This window comes from Pyrgilauda ruficollis, unplaced genomic scaffold, assembly GCF_017590135.1.
Source record: "Pyrgilauda ruficollis isolate IOZ18807 unplaced genomic scaffold, ASM1759013v1 scaffold23, whole genome shotgun sequence".
NCBI lineage: Eukaryota > Metazoa > Chordata > Aves > Passeriformes > Passeridae > Pyrgilauda > Pyrgilauda ruficollis.
In genome coordinates, this window is record NW_024522539.1 from 1,822,400 (window position 1) to 1,842,631 (window position 20,232).

Sequence of the window (20,232 nt, forward strand, 5' to 3'; positions counted from 1 at the left end):
CACCCTCACAGCTAATTCCTGCAGCTCTCTTTATTTATTTATTTGCTTCGTGGTGGCGAGGGCTGTGAAGTTGCTGACAGTGTTTTCCATGCGGATGCTCCTGCCTTGCACCACGCAAGTATCTTAAGGACTTTGCTTCTCCTGTCTTTTATTCTCTGCCTGAATATGCATGTGGGGTGCACAGTCCCATGTGCATGCACACCCTCATGGAACGTCCTCTTGGACATTTGGGTCACATAAACAAGTTATTAGGATATTACAGTGGGTCTCCTGGGGGGCCATTATATGCCATGAGGTTTTGTTAAAATAGATTTAATTGCCTTCCTGAATATTTCAGGTGTTCCAGCAGTTTTTAAGGTCTCTTAACAGTCTGTGCTACAATCACCTGTTTGTTACAGAGTTTTCATCTCTTTTGTTAATACTGAAGAGGCATCTGTTTTGGGCTGCAAGTGTTTTTTTCTGACGAAGATGCACATTTCAGGAGGGAGAGGACTGATGCCTTAGGTTTGGTACAGGGCACACTGAGCATCCCTGCAAAGGCCCTGTGAAGATCAAGCTTACAGGGCTTTGCCTCTCATTTCCCCAGTGTGCTGCAAACACAGGGGCAAAGCTCAAGTTCAGAGCTCAAAGTCACTAAAAATGCCTCTCTGCAATCCCTGCTTTCAGGTGCAGTGTTTGACCTCTGCCTGCTCCCTAAAACCCACATCACTTCTGCAGTGCTGCCGCTCCTTGGCATTTATCATCACTCCAGCCCACGCAGCTTTCCACACTCATGTGGGCATCCCAAACTTAAGCTTTAATTAAAATGAAATTTCATGCTGACGGAGAACTTAGGTGGCTAAATGATGATAACCTTGGCACCTGGATGGGGAATGAGTCTGGGAAGCAAATGAGAACAGCAAGTGCGTGAGCAGGGATGGGGACAGAGGAGTCCCAGGCAGTTGCAGGTCTGTCTGGCTGTCCCATCACTGACAGTCTTTGAAAGCAAATGCTGGTATTTAAATTTGAATTGTGTGGCTGCCTGAGTATCCATCATGTCTTCTACCTCTTCCTCCTTTGACAGGAGCTGCAATGTCAATGTTGACCTCTTCTCCAGGCTTGGCACTGTGTGCTGGGTTTCTTTTTCAGCACCTCCTCTTGTCTTTTGTCCATGACGCTGCATTTGATTGCCAGGGATTGTTTGGTAGGGTGGGTGGAGATCAATGGAGGGTGTAGGGACTTGGAGTGCTTGCAGAAGGCTTAGGTGCTGGCTTAGGTGCTGGTAGTCACAGGAGAATCTGTGACTCCTAGTCAGGGAACCACTGCTCAGGGAGCCTGGCTGCCTTCTCTCCCCAGCCTGCCCAAGTGAGTTTCAGGGTGCACAAGCACAGGAAAAAGCAGAAAAATTTGAGTAAAATATTTGCAAATTTACAGTAGGAAATAACACAGGCTCTTCCAACCTCTTCTCCTCCCAACAAATTGGTAAAACCCCTCCTTGTAGCCCTTCGAGCTGATGGTTATCCCATCCGGGAGCATCCCACAGGAATGCTCTTCAAAGGCTTCCTGAGCCTCACTCCCCTCTCCTCCTGTTACCCAGGGCTTCTTGTTGTATCCTGTGCCCATAAACAGTACCAAAGGTCCTTGCAAAAAGAGGAGAGGCACCGCCTGGGGTGACCTTTGTTTAATCAAGGATAAAAAAGCAAAAAAAATTAGAAGCATCTGAAGTGTATATCTGAATGCCTTAGCAAAGTGCTCAAAGCTGAAATTTAGTTTCGCTTGACTGCTCGTTTTAAAAATTCCTCAAAGAAAGGACTTGGTTATTTCTCTGTGGCAGTAAGAGATGCGTATGCAAAGTTCTGTGTGTGGTTGTGACACAGTCCAGAGGCTGGGTGATGGCAGATCACAATCGTGGCTCTCCCATGGACACAGTCAGATTGTTTTTCTACCGTATTGAAACCTGCTCCTGTAAACCATCTTTAATCAGGAATCTCGCCCAGCGAGCAAAGCCCTGCGTGGTGTGGCTGTAGGTGCCATGAATCAGAGAGCCCTGTGATGGCCTGGCAGGAAATCAGGGCATCCCCTTTTTCTGTCACTTTGCTTCCTTGACGTGATGCTCTGGGATGGTTTCGTGCTGGTGCTGCTTTCCCAGGCAGTGTTGTCCCACGGCTGCTCGGCACGTGCCGGAAAGGACGCGCTCATCCAGGAGCGGCACCGCAGGGTGGTGGCGGCGTTGCCTCCTTGACCCATGACTTTTCTCCTGCCACCTCTTTTCAATGAGTCCTCAAAGGTAATGAGTTTAATTTGATAAACTGGGCCCAGGGTGAGGTGTCACAGTGGGTTTAGGAGATAAGCCTCCCTGCTTCTTATCAACAAGAAGCCAGTCTTCCCTGGAGAACTGTGTTTTCTGGAATGCATCACTGCTCCTTGGGTTCAGTGATGGTCTGATGATAGCGAGGAAGATAAAGATGGTGAGATTGCTGGTTTGTAACTCTGCTATCACTTCCTTCCTCTGTGTCACCATCTTCCACATCCTTATCTTTAACCATTCTCTTGTATCCTTATTTGTGTTTATCTACCAGGATGGTGATGTGTCTTCCGGTCATATTTAGGATGCTGTGGGGTGCACAGGGAGGAGAAAAGGTTCACCTTGTGTTTGTCTACCAGGATGGTGATGTTCATATTTAGGATGCTGTGGGGTGCACAGGGAGGAGAAAAGGTTCACTGTGGGGGCAGAGGTGCTTTGAGATAGAGTGGCTTCTTCACATTGACCTGGCATGAAATGGAAGCTGCCACCTTGTCATGGGAGTGGGTGTCTGGAGTGACCCTGGCTCACAGAGTCTGACCTGTGTTGCCACCCCCATACTGTATCATAAAATCATTGAACCCTAGACTGGGTTGCATTGGAGGGGAACTTAAAGAGCATGTACTTCCAACCTCCTGCCATGGTCAGGAACACCTTCCACCAGAACAGATTGCTTCAAGCCCTGTCCAAGTTGGCCTTGAACACTTCCAGGGATAGGGCATCCACAGCTTCTCTGGGCAGCCTGTGCCAGGGCCTCCCCACCCTCAAAGGGAACAAGTTATTCCTGTCATATGTCCACATACATGCACATGTTTACACACTACTGTGCCTACTCTGACAAGCAATGCTGGGGTGCAGCAGAGGCGCAGGAAAGGAGTTAACACTCTGGCTCGTGCACAGAAATACAATCCCCATCTCCTCGGAGCTCCCAGAGAGAAATCAGTGAAAACATCAAACCGCACGTCCTGTACCGTGGGGCCGATACGCCGGAGCTATGAACTTTCTCTTTGAGGTGGTAATGGTTTGGCTGGCAGCCAGGAGCGGCAGCCGTGAACGGAAAGGGGGACTTCCAGAGATAAGCTATTTTCAGCCAACGGGGCTTCTCGCCGTGAAATAAATAGAAAAAAGGACGAGCTCTACGTCTGCGGTCATGTGTCCTGCTTTCGTGGATTTGGCCTATTTTCTGAAGAATGGCTGTAATTCAGCTTGAATTTCCCCTGGATTGCTGCCAGCAAAATAGGAAGCTGTTGCTATTGCCAAGGAGCGAACAGGAATTTATATAGTAACTCAGCCACAGGGATGAGATGACAGCTAACGGCTTAGCTGCTGCTAGGAGGAAAAGCAGACCTGGGAGGAACCTGGATTTTCTCAGGATCACAACAGTTCAGTCCTTTCTACAGCTTTGACATTATCCCCTTCAGTCTGGACTGGGCAACATCGAAGCACAATATCTGTGCTCAACACCAAGGCATGGGAGCAGAGCAGCTTTCAGCATTTAGAAAAATCACCTGTGTTGGAATGAAATTCAGAGTCAAAATGAACAGAAAGGAGCTTTAGAGCAGTTCTTCGCAACGTTAGCCCTGTGCCCCGCTTGCTCTGGCTCAGTGCTGTGATCCTGTGGTCTCTCCTCTCCCTGTGCACAGGGGATGCTGAGTATTTCCCTTGCTGTGATGTAAGGCAGCTCCTCTGTGGGAATCCAGCCTTTTGTGATTATTTTTCTATTTAAATAACTTATTTAGTTATCGTGTGCACCATTTCCACTTCTGTTTCATTCCTTAATAAAGAAGGGGAGTAGTTTATCATGCTCGGCAGAGTATGGACGTGGTGAAAGACATACTGTTCTGAAGGATTTAAAGTTAATTTCCGTCGGACAGAGAGACCGTTGTTTGGGGTACTTCCACAGCCGCCTTTCCCCCCTTCTCCGGCTGCCTTGGGTCCACAGGGAGCCTTTGCCTTATGTCTTTGGGAAGCTCTTCCCCCTGCCTGGACCCCATGTGCTGGGAGGTTTGCAAGTCTGTAATGCTGTGGAGTCTGAGGGATACAGCTTGCACTCAGGCCTGCTGTGTGGTGGGACACAGCAGAGACATGCCTTTGGGTGCCACAGAGCCCATCACCTCTGACTGCCCACTCCATCATGAAAGCCAGAGTCTTGTGCTTGGGTTTTTGCCAAGACCTATGAGATACTTTGCTGTATGCATTGCCACCCCTTGGACCATCAGATTCAGGAAAGAGATCATTTCAGAGGCAGTTTCACCTCTTCCAGGCACTCCTCAGCTGCTGCCCAAGGGAATATCTCAATCTGTGCAGCAGGCAGAACGGGCTGTGTCTCAATTTGCCATGGGCTTGGCCATCCCAGCCGAGCCAGAGCAGCGATGCCCGTGGCTCAGCAGTACTGAGCACTCTCTGAGCTCCCTTGCCCAGGCAAAGCTCCCACCTCAGCAGGGCTGACCCTGCTGCAGCCGGAGGGAAAATGAAGGGTGAATTGCCAGCACTGGTGCTGTTTGCTGCCGGCCCTATAAAAATGGCACCTTGCCCAAGTCTTCTATAAATCACAGGTTCCATTTGGAAAGGAGATTTCTGTGGTAATTAATGAGCCAGTATAAAGACATTAAATGGAGAATGTGTAGTGATAGAAAGGCTTGTCATTCACTGAGCCATCTTCCCCCATGTGAATAACCACGGGGGAACAAAGGCCAAACTCCTTATAGACTGAAGTGCACTATCTCTGATAGCTGGGAATGAAGTAATTCTCTGAAAATAACAAAGGCGCAGTGAAATACATTAGTAAACTAATTACAAGAGAGCTGGTAAAAACAGATGCTGAAAATTTAAAGCTATTACTGGAATGATTGCTGGCAGAAAAATGGGGGCTGACAACAAAAAATTAAAAAATGCATCTCATTTAAAATTCATTAGCCTGTAAATCAGGACAGCTCCCTGTCTGAAAGCGGGGCTGATGGCATTTCCGTGGGCAGTCGTGATGAAAAGCTTCCTTGCCTTCACCTTTACGGATTCCACCAGTGCCTCCGGAGATGCCAAAACAAAGTGTGCGCTCGTCTGTGAGCACAAAAAAGCAGGGAAGCTGCTGGCTTTGCTCAGGGAGGTCTGAGCAGGGATGTTTCTACTCAGAGGTGTTGTGAGGGCTGCTGAGGATAACACCTCGTGCTTGCTTGGCTCGCTGCCTCTCCGAGCTGATGAAAGGCAGGATTGCTCGTCCATCCGCGCTCGATATTGGAAGGAGTTGGCTGCAAATAAAGTGGTCCAGGGCCAAAACCAGCTGTGTGGGAGCTTCCTCTTTTACTGTCTCCATCAATATTTGGGAGAGGGATGGAAAACATCAGTATTGTGCAACAAATCAAAATGGTAACTATGTAATTTGTCTTAATTGTGTGTGTCAGAGTAGGAAAAACACGAGGAGCTCTGGATGGGAATCTGGCATGAGACCTGCCTGCTGGCAGCATATACTGCACGCTTTGCTCTGCCCTTGTCGAGCCAACCTTTCCCAGAGGCTTGTGGACAGCTTGCCTTTCATTTTCTCATTACTTCAGGGGTCTGCAGGGGCACTTGAGTGGGATAAATCATTGCTGTTTTGCAAAGAGTGAATGCGTGCTTCAGAGGAAAGTCCTGAAGAAGCCATTGCTGTGAATGCAACAGGAGGGGACATCTTCTGTGATGCTGGAGGGAGCCCTGATTTGGGATGGAGGAGCCTCATGTGCTGCTGGGGTTTCTTAAGAAGTCACCCCACAAAAGCACAGGAGCCCTTTGTGGTGTGTTGTACCTCTGGGCAGGTGTCACAGTAGCCAGTGTTGCCTGGCCAACATCACCCTTGGTGCTGGAGCCCTGTGCAGTTGACAGATAACCCCTTCCTGCCCTGCAGGATCACCAGCCCCATGTGCAGTCCACCCAGGCAAATTAAGAGTTGTTTATGACATTTAATACTCCCCCTTCCCTTCAGCAGCAGGGAAGCAAGACCACAGGTTTGGCTTCACAAATGGTCGCCTCAGGATACACTAAATGCTGTCATGAGCCGGAGAGCAATTTCATCTTGAAAAATTACTGCGATAGAGCTCCCTGATAAAGGTCTCTCCCAGCAATGCCTCCCTCTTTGCCAGCAACTTCTGCTCTCCCTGAAACCAATTTGAGAGCGCTAAAGGGGCTGTTTATTAGTGATCCCCCTGCAAAACAAGAGGGTGCTGGAAGATGGATAACCACCCTGGGCTGTCTGTTGTGCTGCTTGGCATAGCAGGTAACATGATGGGATGCTGCCATGTGCTCTGAGCATGGAGGGAAGTGAGAGATTTGATCCATGGGATTGCCAAGATGCATCTTTCAAAGTGGTTTATAAGGAGCAGCATTGCCTCCGGGTAGAGTGTGCTATTGGTACTCAAGGGAGGGATGATGTTGGATTTTGGTTATGACCATGAGTGGCACTTAGTGCCTGTCCTGTAATAACCAGTGACTTTATAGGAAAGGTGTAAGGGTGCTCAGACAGCCCTGGTTTCTCGCTGCACCTCAGAGAGGGTGTTTGTGCTGATATACAGGGACTCCCTGCTCTTGCTTCCAGGATGGGATGATTTCTGGCTGCAGCCACATTATAGTAGGTCTTGGGTCTCAGGAGGCAGCATTTGGGCAGTGCTGCTGCACAAGGGAGAGAGTAGCAAATGCCAGATGCTCTCAAGGGTTTCCTCTGGCATTGGCAGCTCCCTGGTGCTCTCTGCTCCCCTAAGGTAAGACAAACCAGGGTGGTGGGCTGTTGAATGTTGGGGACGCTCCGTCGTGTGCTGTGCTGGAACACTGTGGGAACAGTCTCTCTCTCTAGAGGTGCAGCATTTTGTGAGTTTTATAGAAATGGTGAGATACTGCAGTATAGAACAGTCCTTGGGTCATAGGTCCCTGTTCATTTCCATGTGTGGTTTCCATGCAGAGGCTGCATTTATCCAGTCAAAAATCTTTCTTGCTCACAGGAGAGTACCCCTGCAACAACAACTGATGGTGGTATGGTTAATTTTCCAATAAGTGAACTATAATAAATACCATGAATATACTAAGTTCTCTAGGACTAGAATATGGGTTTGGAAACACCTGTGATTGTGCAGGACAGGCTGGCTGTGCTGGCAATGAGCAGCACATTCAGTCAAGCAGGAAGAGGAGTGGAGCTGAAGTGCAGGCATTCAAAGGGTTTCCAGGTGCCACCCTACAGGGACCTTTTCAGGAAGAGCCCATCATCCTCCTCACAGCTTGGTTCCTTCGCTCGTGCAGGGTGGGTAGAGCAACCAGGGGCTCCTGAGGATGTTCCCTCTGACCCCTGCTCTGCATGCAGTGAAGATGTGTTCATTACTTTCACAGGATATTTATCATCCCTAAGCGGAAGCAGCCCCTACAGGGCTCTGTGCTTTTTTCTGCTTCTGAAAGCAGCAAACCCAACAATAAGTCATGGGTCAGTAGCGTCCATCAGAGCTGTTCATTGCGATGCAGCGGGGAGGTGACCTGAGCTGGATTTGGCTCACAGTCATTTAATCTGTTATGCAGAAAGTTGAGAAGCCACAGTCCCAGACTAGACAAAAATTTGCCTCCTGGTTGACTTGGGTCATGAGGTAGTAGATTTTCCCCCCTACTCCTCTTGTAAAATATCTGTTGCATGTTCCCTCCCGTGGGCAGCTGCTGTGTCCCACTGTGAGGCATTATCTCTGTTGTCTCCCTTTCATCCCTGTCCCAGGAGCTTGGGACAGGAGAAGAAAACAGGCCAGGTGGAGACTTTGTTCCTCAGCTAGGGAGGTCTGTATCATGTGCTGTCTTCTCAGCCTATTTTAAATTCTTCCAGTCAGCTTTGGTTGTGGGTGAAAACAAGAGACATGAGGATGCAAAATGCAGAGAGAGCAGATCCTGCACCATCCTCCATGCTCTGAGCCATCCTGTTAGCTCCAGGGGGAGAAAACAACGGCCAAAGCAAAAGAGGAATAAGGACTTGTTTACAAATATTCCAAATACAAAGTGTTCAGGAGTGACCATTTCCCTCTACCTCTGCACAGACCGAGGTGGGTCATCCTCCCTCTTTTATCTCACCAGGTATTTTGGTTCCTCTTAAATGAACTACATTCCTCTAAAATGTCTTCCTTGCTTCAAACTCTCCTGAGTCTTGCAGCCCATATTCTTTTGAGATCTGAGGCTCAGCATGGACAATGGAGATTTGGGATTTTCCCCACTATGATTAGTGGACAGGGGCAGAGAGGATTTTCCTCTGTGCTGGGAGAGGCACGGCTGCTCTTTAATATTTCCCTCCCTTTCCAAAGCTGAGAGAAAGGCGATTTTTCTTCCCTTTAGATGTGAGCGAAGGGCCCCGCTCCTGCTACTCCTGGAGAATTAAATAGATAAATGGGCGGCGCTGTTGTTCACGCTTCACTATGCACAAAGCAACTTGCATTCAAAATTGGGCTCATGGCAGTTCAGCAACAACCTCGCACAATAGCGTCATTAGACACGCAGGGCCGGCTCGCAGGCGCAGAGCCTGCTCTGCAGCTGGAGCAGCCACCGGGCTGGCCTGCCGTGGGCTTGTTTTTAGCTTTATAAAAATGCATCTTTAAAAAAAAATGTATAGAAAGAAGATTCAGTGTCTTTTTCTTAAAGGCTTGGGCAGGCGTTGCTGTTTGAAGGCAGGGGGAAGAGAGGAGAGGATGGGATTTGTGGTGTCCACACGCCACCCGTCTCTTGTGCCGGCTCCTTCTCATTGGCAAATCTTCCATTTCCAGAGTGAGGAGGGGACAAATAAGACCTGAGTCTGCAGAGCCTTCACCTGCTGACTTCTTTGAGAGTGTTCCCTGGCAGGTTGCTGATTTAGTGGTGAAGGTCTCTTAAGCCAAGAGGAAATTGCAAATTTAATCTCTCTTCTTGCCTCGGTGGCTTTCAGGAAAAGGTGTTGGGTGCTCCGTGAGTCTCACAGATACTGAAGGTTGGTTCTGCCAGAGCTCTCAGCCTGATTTGAGAGTGGTTCAGGTTTGGCATTAATTGGCATGGTGTTCATTGTGTTTTAAAAAACAACCCTGGCTTCTCCTGACCTGAGGAGGAATTCAATTTTATTAGTACGTAGAGAAATTCAGTATAAAAATCAGCAGCTCACTGTCATTGGAATGGAGCCAATCTTGGAAAGAGTCAGCTTGCCTATGGCTTGTTCTTTGCTCTGGGAAAATAATTTGCCTCCCAGATTTCACCTTCCTCAGTTGTAACGGAGATAATGAAGCCCGCTCTCCTTGGTAGGAGCATCTGGAAGCCCAGGTACTGGAGGCACATCCCCATAAAACTCTTGTTCCTTATACTGTGTTAACTGAGAGACATTTTAACCACAATCCTCCATTGGAAAAGGTCTGAATTTAACAGGTTGGTGGCAGAAATGTGAAGAAAAGATCTTCACTTGTGTGCTGCTATTTGTGGACTGTGTGGCATCTGTGGTGGTGTGGGTGCTCACTCCTCCCCAGCATCATCTTGTGTCAGAGCCAGCCTGGGTCTCTGTTTCCCCATAAGTAATTTAAAATCAAGAGGCAATTTGATTGCAGAACTAGCTGGCCTTTCCAAATGCTCTCCTAACACCATGTTTGGCACAGAACCTTTCAAGTCTTCCTCCTCTCCTTGTGCCTGCACAATGTTTGTGTTTTAATGACTCTAAAGGCCTGGGATTTGCTTTGACATACCAAGTTAATGTTTTATTTTTCTATATCAAATCTAGGTCAATCTCTGGCTTAGCACTAATGCTGCACTGAGCAAAAAAGGATTGGCCATTAATGGTTTCAATTTAGTTTTTTATGGAGTAGAGAAAATTTCACTCGATAGCTATTTTCATTTTTATTCCATTGGCCTTTCCACCAGGCCTGTTGGGATGGAGAAAGTGCTTGTGATTTGATTAGAGGAGACCCCAGAATGAATCCTCCATGAATATGGATGAGGATGAGAGTTGCTGCTCACCTGTGTCCGTAGGACATGCCTTCAGGGACTGCATCCCAGTGGGGGTTAAGTGGTGGGCAATCCCAAGCATGGGGGTTTCTTTATGGAAGAGCCTTGCCTGTGATCCAGCATCATCCTCGTTGATGTCCTTAATTATATAACACAGGGGAAGGAGAGGAGAAGAGTAACTCTTCTGCTTCATGTGTCTGTGTGCCTGTAGACAGGCAACATTCAATCTGAATCTAGCCCTGGACAGCATCTTTTGGAGGAGGCTCCTCCATGTGTCAGAGGGCTGCCAGGACCATTCCCTGTCTGCTGTAAGCCCTAATTTTGTCTTTCTGTGCCCTGTGGCAGTTGCTGTGTCCCATAGCCAAAATCCAGAGTGGGATGATAGCAGAAGCACTGAGACATCACAGTTTGGAGCATTAACGTGGAGCAATGAGTGTGCATGTGATTTATGTTATTTTTATGGCTTGATGACACAAGGAGATGGCAGAGGGAAGTTTAATGGAAACAGGATGGCACTCACCCCTCTGATGATGATAAAAAAGGCCTGGGGCAGCACCAGTCCCTTTGCTGGCACATGGATGCTGCTGCATTGCTGGATGGCAGAGACCGCTGGCAGATGGATTAGTGAGTGCCTCCCCTCTTAGGAGCTCGCGGGTGAATATTGTGATTGCATGTATTTATTTTAAAAATTATTATAGCCATTAGCATAGAAATGAGCTGCAGCTCCCTGGCTGCTGGCCAACCCCACCCGGGCTGACGTGCAGCTCTTCTCCTTGGCGTCTGGAACAAAAGCGCCCGGCTGGTAACGGGGGCCTGCTGCTTGCCACGGGAAGACAAGTGACAAACAGGAGCAGGCACTCTGCTGCTTGAGTTTGTTACAGTCAGTTGGGACATATATAAAAACCTCACATAGGTCAGCAGAGATTTAGCTCCTGAGGCAATGCCGTGTGAAGCAGTTGAGCTCCTATCCCTCTCCTCTCCTTCTCCCCGGTGATTTATTCCCAGGCTGAAAAGCCAGTAATCACTCACATTGAAGTTTTGTTGCTGTTTTACAGGAGATGCTCCAAAAGTCTTTTGTCTCTGCAACTGTAAATAAACTCGTAAACCTATTTTAAAAATAGCATTTTGTAGCTCAGTGCATGAATTTTTAATGCATCTTCTGCAAACCAGCTGGTCTTGGCAAGGGTCACAGTGTTTCCTAGGCATTTAACATAAAACTGTGCTTCAAAGCCACATTATAGTGTCGTTGAAGAGTAATATTTTACTTAACATCCTCATAACTGAATTATTTATAACTTGCCATGTTTTATTCATGATAAATATTAATACTGGTGTCTTTAAGAGTAGAGGTTATTGCTGCAGTTTTACCTATAAGAGGTGATATTATTGAAATAAAGGAATGGCAATGAATTCCATAGCCAGCAGAGCGAAGTCTGTGCTGGGCTGTTCTCATTCACACCTCCCTCTTTTATCAACCCTGTCAACCACTAGAAAACCTCAGTGCTGAGCATCTGTACAGTTGAAAGGAATTTTCTTGCAGGCATCTGAATCCCTGTTTTTTAAAAAATTTTCTTAGCTTTGTGTCATTCTCAGTAATACCTGGATTCGTTCCTTGGTGAGGGTCCATAAGCTTTGACTTTGCAAAAGTGCTCATCCTGGTCTGGGTCTTCAGCCTTGAAATGTTCTGCAGGCTCCCTTGAGCTCCCCTGCTGCAGGCACCCATGGATCCCCCATCTTTTGAAGCATCCCTTGCCACCTTGGAAGCGGCATCACCTGGTGATGAGAGACCTCCTAGCAGCCTTTGGGCTCCTTTCCATGTCTGAATGCTCTGGGCCATGATCAGTCTCATTTCAAGGCTAAATCTATATGAATTGGGTAAATTGCCATTGCACCATTGGGCTCCATCCTATAATCCTATACCAGAGAGGATAATTGAATTGGCTTTTATCTTGGGAAAGAGAAATACAATTTTCCGTGATCTTTCACCTTGTGCTGGTGTGTCGCCATCTGGCTGGAACATTGCGCAGCCACTCCCCAGTCTGGCTCCTGACTGCCCATCCCAGCCTCATACCTGCAAAACCTTCCCAACCCTGCAACTGTGCAGGGCTGGGGCTTTGCTCCGTGTTACTCCATCAGCTTAACAAATCTGCCATCAGCGGGTTGAGAGCGGTGGTTGCGGGAGCAGCGCAGGTTAATGCAACACATATTTAATGTATGATTGCTAATGGCCATCTCCCATCTGCCTGAGCCCAACTGCAGTTTGCAGATGAATGATTAAGCTGCCCTGACACATAGGCAGCTTGTTCCTTGGCAGACCCACAGTCATTGCACTTGATGCATGTAAAAGGGGACGAGGTTTTCTTGCTGGAGAGAGGGGTGTCGCCAGACTGGGGCAGCAGAGCAGGGGGTTCTCCTGGAGTTTGTTTTGTATGGTAATGCGAGAGACCTTCCTGTGGATGCAGCACTTTAAATGAATCACGAGCTCAATAACCACTGGGATGTTTATTAGCTTTGAATATGTTTATTGCGGAGTCAACAGGCAGCACCTTCCAATTAATTAATAGTAATGATTATGGTATTATTTATGTAGCTCTAACAGCGTGCCAGAGTGTTTCCACACGGTGGTTACAGCTGTGGCTTGCTGGAACAGGCTGGCTCGTGTTCACCCTCTGTGGGCATGCCGGGGCTCATCATTTACTGTCGGGTAGTCCCAGCCCCAAAAGCCTCATTTTGCTGAGCTCTTGGCAGCTGTTCTATTTTTTTGGCTGAATCTTTTTGCTCCCCAACCCGGGGATGTGGCTGTTCCTGCTGTGGTGCTGGAAGGCAGAGTATGCAATGAGTTGGAGCACCTGCAAACAGGTGGAAACCGAGGGCTGTATGTTTCACTAGGGTATTTTGGCATTCTTCTGCTCGAGGTATTTAAATAACATGAGTTTAGGAGTCAAGCTGTATATATCAGAAGGATATTTACAACAGATAAAACACTGATGGCAACAGAAAGAATCCATCTCTCTTTTGATGTGGTCTAGGATGCAAAGACTGCTCAAGCTATCGGGAATGGCCTCTGATAAGTGCCAGTGCAGTGTCTGTGCTTCTTGCTGCCCCAGCAGACCTTGCTGGGACCATGAGGGTCTTGGAGCAAAGTCTGCTGTTCTGGTTGAGCCAATCAGTTCAACGTGCAGAGGCAGGTGGGATACCAAGAACTTCCCACTAGTCTTGTTTTTCCATGCAGAAGGTTAAGCTGCAAGCTGGCCTTCTGCTCTTACATTGCATTACAGTCCCATTTGCATTCTGTGGGAAATAAAAGTGTTTCTAGGTCACGAAGTTGTTGACATCTTCCAGTTGTTGGATCTTTCTTCACATGTGAATAATTTTGTCTCTCGTTTTGTCTTCCAGCAATGTCTGACTTCCACATCCACCCTCAGAATGCAGTGGTGGAGGAAGGTGGTGTAGCAAGATTCCAGTGCCAGATCCACGGCTTGCCTGAGCCAGTCATCCTATGGCATAAGAACAGCATGCCAGTCAACACAGACAACGAAAGGTAACATGTCTAAGCTATGTGCTGCTGGCCTTTGTCCAGCTGGGAAAAGATGACCAGACTTTCTATTGCTTCCACAGTTGTACTTGGACACAGCTAACCTGGGCTAAGGGTCTTGGCCAATGTTTCCACCATGGAAGACTCTTGTTTAGTGTGTTGTGGCTTTTCTGGTTTGGTTCTCCTTTTGGCCAAACACCTTGTAGGAGTACTGGCATTTCTCAGGAGAGGTAGATAAAGCTATTAGTTGATTTTTAAGGGCTTGCACTGACTGTCTTTGATCAACCCTGCTCCAGGTTTATTTTCCAATATTGAGTATTGAGACCTGCCCAGCAATCCTCAAAGAGCTGGGTAGCTTTGGCATCCTTCATCCTCCATGGCTCCATTTTGTGTAACTCTTTCTGAGGCAGATTCATGACTTAGGATCTTGCATATGGGTCCTGGACTCTTGCAAGTGCTGAATTTCACTGTGGCTGCTATTGCCAGGTGGACTCCCTCATGTGTGGCAACCGGGGAGCTCTGCAGAGCACTTCCCACAGCACCCTGAGCTGCCATTTCCCAAACAGTCTCCTAAAGAGAAACTCCAGCTGCCTCCCTTCCCAGCCTAGACCTGGAGCGGCACGTCGCCACTTCCTGTGTTTGACAGGCCTCTCCCTTCGTGTCGGAAACGTCCCTCATCAGGGTTTGATCGCGGCACAGCTGGCAGGAAACGCGTGCCCGCTGCCGGCTGCCCCGGCTGCAGCTCGGGAGCCGCACAACCAGCGGCGCGAGACAATCGCTCACAGCACACCTCCAGCACGGATTGACATCCCTGCCTTGGGAATAGGCGAAACCAGGAAGCTGTAAATATTTTCCTGAAAGCCCCTATTCTTAAAAATGTCAGTTCTGCAGCAGAATGTGGTTGGGTTCTTTGGAGGCAGGAGAAAACACGAGGGCTGGAACAATGCCTGACCTTCTCAGAGTGGCAGTGAACTTACAGTAGAAGGACCCAAGAGGCCCAAATCTGCTGTGGAAAACTGCAACTGACAGGTTTTGTTTTTCCTTGCATTTTTCAGCTAAGCTTTTTTTAGCCCAGTGCAGGGTTGATTTGTTGAACTTGATCTCGTCTGAAGGCTTCTTACTCATACAGGTGCTGAACTGGGGATGTGGTAGAGCAGAGCCACTGATCCACCAGCAGAAGAAAGGGGTGGAGAACTGTGCCGGATGCCTTGTGGCATCCCAGTGGGATGTTGCAGGACAGGTGAAGTTTCCCTAAAGTCCTTCATGCATCATTGATCCTTTGCATTTGAGCCCAGGGACACAGTTGTGGAGCTGGTCAGAAATGTGGCAGGGATTTAATTGTGACCAGGACTTCGTTTCTCCAGGGCTGGGGAACCCCAAGGCTGAGAAGCCAAGACTTTTCTCCAACCCGGAAAGGTCCAAGCTGTGCTCGTTCCTGCTGCTTCTCCTCTGGGGAAGGGAGTTTGCCCAGGCCCTGGAGGATGTAGCCTAGGAACAGTTTCCTTACATTCGTGTTCTGATTTTTGAAGAGATTTGGCTTTTTGTAGGAGTAAAGTTATTGGGGAAGTTTTTTATTGTCAGCTCAGTAGATTAATCTCTGACACCAGAGCCTGGGTGATGAGAGTTGCTTCTCTAACTGAATTGGATTTCTGCATTAATCACGCTTGGTGCATTTCTGCGTGTAAAGTGTATATAAATTTGTATGCCGAGTCTTGCACTTGGAGGCTTTGAAGGCAGAATAATAGCTTTGGAATTGAATCTTCTAATGCTGTGGGCAGATTGTTAACAAAAATGAAGGCTTCTTGTAGTATAATTCATCCAAAACAATGGGCATTTTAAAGTCCCAGAGAGATTGCAATCAACTTGGGGCCGTGTAGAGCTGATTGCTGTCATGCTGCCACCGACACGGAGCCGCACGTTTGGAACCCGGCGCAGGGAGCAGGTTATAGGCACTTAACCATATGCTGATATGGAGAAGGATATTCTTCATCTTCCGGACGGAAATGGATTATTAACTCATCACAGTGTAATGACTTACTACCAGCCAATTTAAACAAGTGGTTGCCAAGCAACCTGTAATGTATGTGTACATATATGTGTGTATGCACGCATGATTTAAATGTGCCTGTGTTTTAAAGATATAAAATATTTATTGATGTTTACATTTGCCCGCTCAGTATTTATTTTAAACATTCCTTTTCATGCATGTGAAGTTTTAAGGTCATAGGGATTTGAGTCCTGGACCTGGAGTGGGGAGGTGGAGCACAGGTTTCTGATGCCTGTCCTTGGTCACTGTGCTTCAGCTGATGAGTGATAATTCCCATGTCATGATAACTCTAATGTCAGCTCTCTTCACATGCAAATGCACTGCCAGAGCTTTTCCATAGGTTAAATAGGAAGCATCTATTTTGTAGCCTTCCAACAAAAATCACCACTTCTCATTGCATCAGGAGATAAATTATTTTCTTTTATGTCCCTGTAGAAGAAGACCAGAGGTTCAAGTATCCAAAAAAAGTAAGAACTGATGCAGAAGCAGGTGTGGCCCAGCCTAAAGGGGTGTTGACATCCTGGTGGTATTGACACCTCTGCACTAGGATGCAGGGAGCCAGCCTGCCTCATCTGGATGGGTGTGCAGCCTGCTGTCACATCGTGTCCTGCTTTGCAAGCTTTTGATTCTGTTTTCTCTTCCACAGGTACACGCTGCTTCCCAAGGGGGTTCTCCAGATAACGGGGCTAAGGGCAGAAGACAGTGGGATATTTCACTGCGTTGCCACCAATATTGCTAACGTGAAGTTCAGCCGGGAGGCACGGCTCACCGTGTCAGGTTAGTGCCAGCTATGCTGTCCTGGCTGCCTTCCTGTCTTCTTCCCACTGCTGCTCTGGACCAGGAAGTTTAGCCTGAAGTTCAAGAGAGACATTCCTCTGTCCAGCCATAACACTTTCCTTGTTCTGGATTGTTAGTTGTTAAGATCCCCTCTGGTGTGGAACATCCCAGATTCCCTGTGGGAATGGAGATTGCATCTTTGGAGATAGCAGGCAAGGGAAATCTCCCCAGGGATGGTTGAGTGGGTGTTTCTGAGTTCTTTCTTACATGCAGCCAAAGGTCTTTCCCCTGAGCTGTGATGCTCTTGTCCATCATATACACATAATTGGTGGTACCCAGGAGCTGGAGGCTTTCCAGCACACATCTCACAGCTTCCCATCACCCTCCAAAACACTGCCTGGCCAGTGGTTCTGGAGCAGAGACTTAACACCTGTACCAAGTGTCATATTAGCCTCTGCTGACTGTAAAAAAGCAGCACGTGTGAAATGGGGTGAAGCCGAGGGAAGAGTGATGCTGTGTATGTCAACTCTGATGGGAAAGAAAGCAGGTTAACTGGTTCTGAAAGACCTGGGAGCTTTGGGTGCCTGTTACTTATCTGTTTGCTTGATCTATGCAAACAGTAGCCACATAGAGGGAATAAAGAGCAGTAAATTATCAATGTGGTGAAGTTCTTTATGTCAGTTTTCTGGCCTGAGTTATTATTTCTCGCAGGGCAGAAAGCTTTAGTTGTTCTCATCTGACCATCCCTCATTGCAGATGGATATTTTCCAGGTTTCCTGTCCATGAAACATTCGTGGCTTTTTCTCCTCCTTAAAGCAGTCGGATGATGAATATGGGCACCTTGTGTAAGTGTTTGTTGAAGGGTTTGGACCATGCTTCAGTGCCTGCACTGCTGTAACTGGACATTTGCATGGAAAACTCATTGCACTGGGTTAAACCTCCATGGAAAAGGTTTATGCTCTGTGGTGTTTGCTAAGAACACACAAATATCTCTTAGATCAGGACAGCAGGTATGTGTTAGCATGTGAACCCTGGGCTTTGGCATGGCAGCAGAGGCTGTGGTGAGCCACAGAGGTGCATGGGCCATTGCTCTGCTGGTGTGGGTGTTGTGTCAGTAAATACTGAGCTAACATGAGTGCTGCTGTGCACATGGCATTAGCCATGATGGGATAAGCAGAATTCTTGCAAATTTTTTGTATCACCTCCCTCTTGTGTCACGGTGAAGGGAATGGTCTCTCCGCTCTTCATGATGGCAGGAGGGCTCCCACTTTGCCCTGCTGGGCAGCAGCTTCAGCCATTGCTTCACCAGCAGAGAAGCACAGGTCTGCCTCCCTGAGGTTTCCAATCCAGGCCCTGGCTTGGGAGGGAGGAGGGAGAGGGTGAGAATGGTCTCTGGAAGCCTGTGCCCTGCAGGGCACTGCCACAGCCCGGCAGGAGAGGAGGAGGAAGGTGGCTGCCCGTGGGGGATGAAGGAGCCTGCTTGCAGCCCTCTCCCTCCTCTTCCTGGCAGTGATGGCGGGGCTGCCGGCAGTGAGCAGCACAGAGATGTCTTCCAGTCCTGCTGATTGATTATTTTCAAGTGCCTGCTCAGTGGAGCTGCTCCTGAGGGGGCTGCCTGCCTCTCTGCACTGACACCTTTCCAGTGTGAGCTGCGGCTCTCTCTGCTGCTGTCCTTTTGATCAAGATCTGGCAGGCGATGCTCCTGTCCCTGCTGGAGTGCCTGTCACTGCTGGCAGTGCTGGGGACCTCCCCATCCCCACTGTGACTGCTGCTGGCAGAGTCCTGGGGGACCATGGGCATCAGTAGAGCCTTTTCCCCTTTCAGAATAAATCCCTGCGCTGCCCTGAACCCTGCTGAGCTCCAGCAGCACTCACCTGCCACAAGTCCCTCATTTTATCACTCCTTCCTTCCTGACCCTGCATCAAAGAGCTGGTCTGATTGAAGAAGCAAACCTCCTCCTTGATGTTGGGACATGGTTGGTCCCTTTGTGCGGTGCTGGCATCTGGCTGCTGTGTCCCAGTCCCTGCTGGTCCTGGAGCTGTCACTGCTGTGGGTGGTGGGCTCAGCAGCAAAGCTATGGGACACTGCATGGCCTTTGCAGGAGAAGGTGAGCAGTGGTGGAAATGCCACTTCCAGAGTTGGACAGCATTTTCCCAAACTCAGGGAGCTGAATCCACACTTTAAAACCTGAATATCTATTTAAGACTCAGAGTAGAAATCAAAGAACATGATATTTAAATATTTTATTGTCAAAGTAGTGTGTTTCATAAATTCTGCTTTGAGTTTGGCTCCTGTTTCCTGATATTCTTGGGTGACCTTGGACAATTCATTTCATTTCTCCATGTTTTGAAATATTGGAATCGCTATATAATACGCTGATAATACCGTATTATTCTAAGCGTGAACATTTAGTATTGTGATTCAGAACAATAAATCTACATGGGTTTTAAAGGCACTCCGAGGTACTGAGGGGAAGGTATTGTTTTTCAGATCTCTTGGGGTTAACCAGCCGGTCATATGAATTTATTGTGCATTCTGGTTCTCATCAAAAAAATCTGCATTTTATGGCTTGCAGTGAAATGCATTTAGTGAGAAAGTCAGCTCTTAAGTCACACTGACACGGTGATTTTTCTTGGATTTTGCCCATTTACACACAAGCTTGGAATCGCTTTATCGCTCCCTGCTTAGCCCCCGTAGGAACAATTAACAAACGAGCAGCTCTGATCTGTGCTTGCCCTTGGACCACTGTGGAATCCCCCTGCTATGCCCTGATTCCAGCCCCTGAGCTGCTGTGAAAGGATAACACTCAAAAGTGCAGGAAGAAATTGTTTTTCTTGGAGAGAAGCCCCTGTAGATAGGTTTTGGTGGATCACTTCCCTGTAACGAGCCTTTTGAACATTGGGAAGTCCATGTTGTGAGTCAGTGTGGGTTGATCCCTATGGCAAAGCCCAGCCAGGGCTGTGCTCCCCAGCCCTCCCGTGCCCCACTCCTGCTCGGGGGCAGATGACCAGCCCAGGTATTTCTCTTTGCAGGTGTACAGAGTTTTTTTTTGCCAGCAGCTGTAAGATTGATGGAATTCCTTAAGCACTGCTTTGACCTCAGCATTTCTGGCGTATATCCGAGGTCTCATCAGAGACAGGGAGGAAGACTAATGCAGAGATTTTCAGTGTTCCTGTTTACTGATGGAGAACTGAGAATATCTCTTGGGTTTCCTCCTCTCCTGCTTCCAACAAATGGGACTAAAGGCTGCTGGGACATTTGGCTCAGGGATAAGGCACTTTTTAGGGACTCAGGAGATGTGGGTTTAGCTGTGGTGTACATAACACAGGATGATGCTTTTGTCCCATGCTGTCATTCTGTCTAGTGAAATGTGTTTTCTTTTGCCTTTCTTGTGCCTGTGTGGTGTCCAGGGTCCTTGCACCAGGATTTTGTTCTATTATGGGTCTGTACATCCATCTTGCATGATGGGTTTTATTCTTGGGTGCTGCCACTTGGTGCTACTACAGTGCAAATAAAGGATTAGTGATTGTATCATGAGCAGCAAATACATCACAGTTGTATCAGTGCAATGGGATGCATCCTCTCCCTGCAGGAAAATGGTAGGAAAAAGTGGGGTGCAGTAGTCAGAGGAGTTTCCTCTCAGAAAGCTCC

At 48.0% G+C, this 20,232-nt stretch overlaps 1 protein-coding gene across 1 annotated transcript in view; it reads left to right on the forward strand.

Moving 5' to 3' along the window:
- Positions 1-20,232, forward strand: part of IGDCC3 (immunoglobulin superfamily DCC subclass member 3) — a 95,785-nt gene that overhangs the window by 43,413 nt on the left and 32,140 nt on the right. The window contains exons 3-4 of the mRNA XM_041469093.1: positions 13,619-13,763; positions 16,451-16,581. Coding sequence (XP_041325027.1) covers positions 13,619-13,763; positions 16,451-16,581 — 276 coding nt within the window. The remainder of the gene's footprint in view (positions 1-13,618; positions 13,764-16,450; positions 16,582-20,232) is intronic.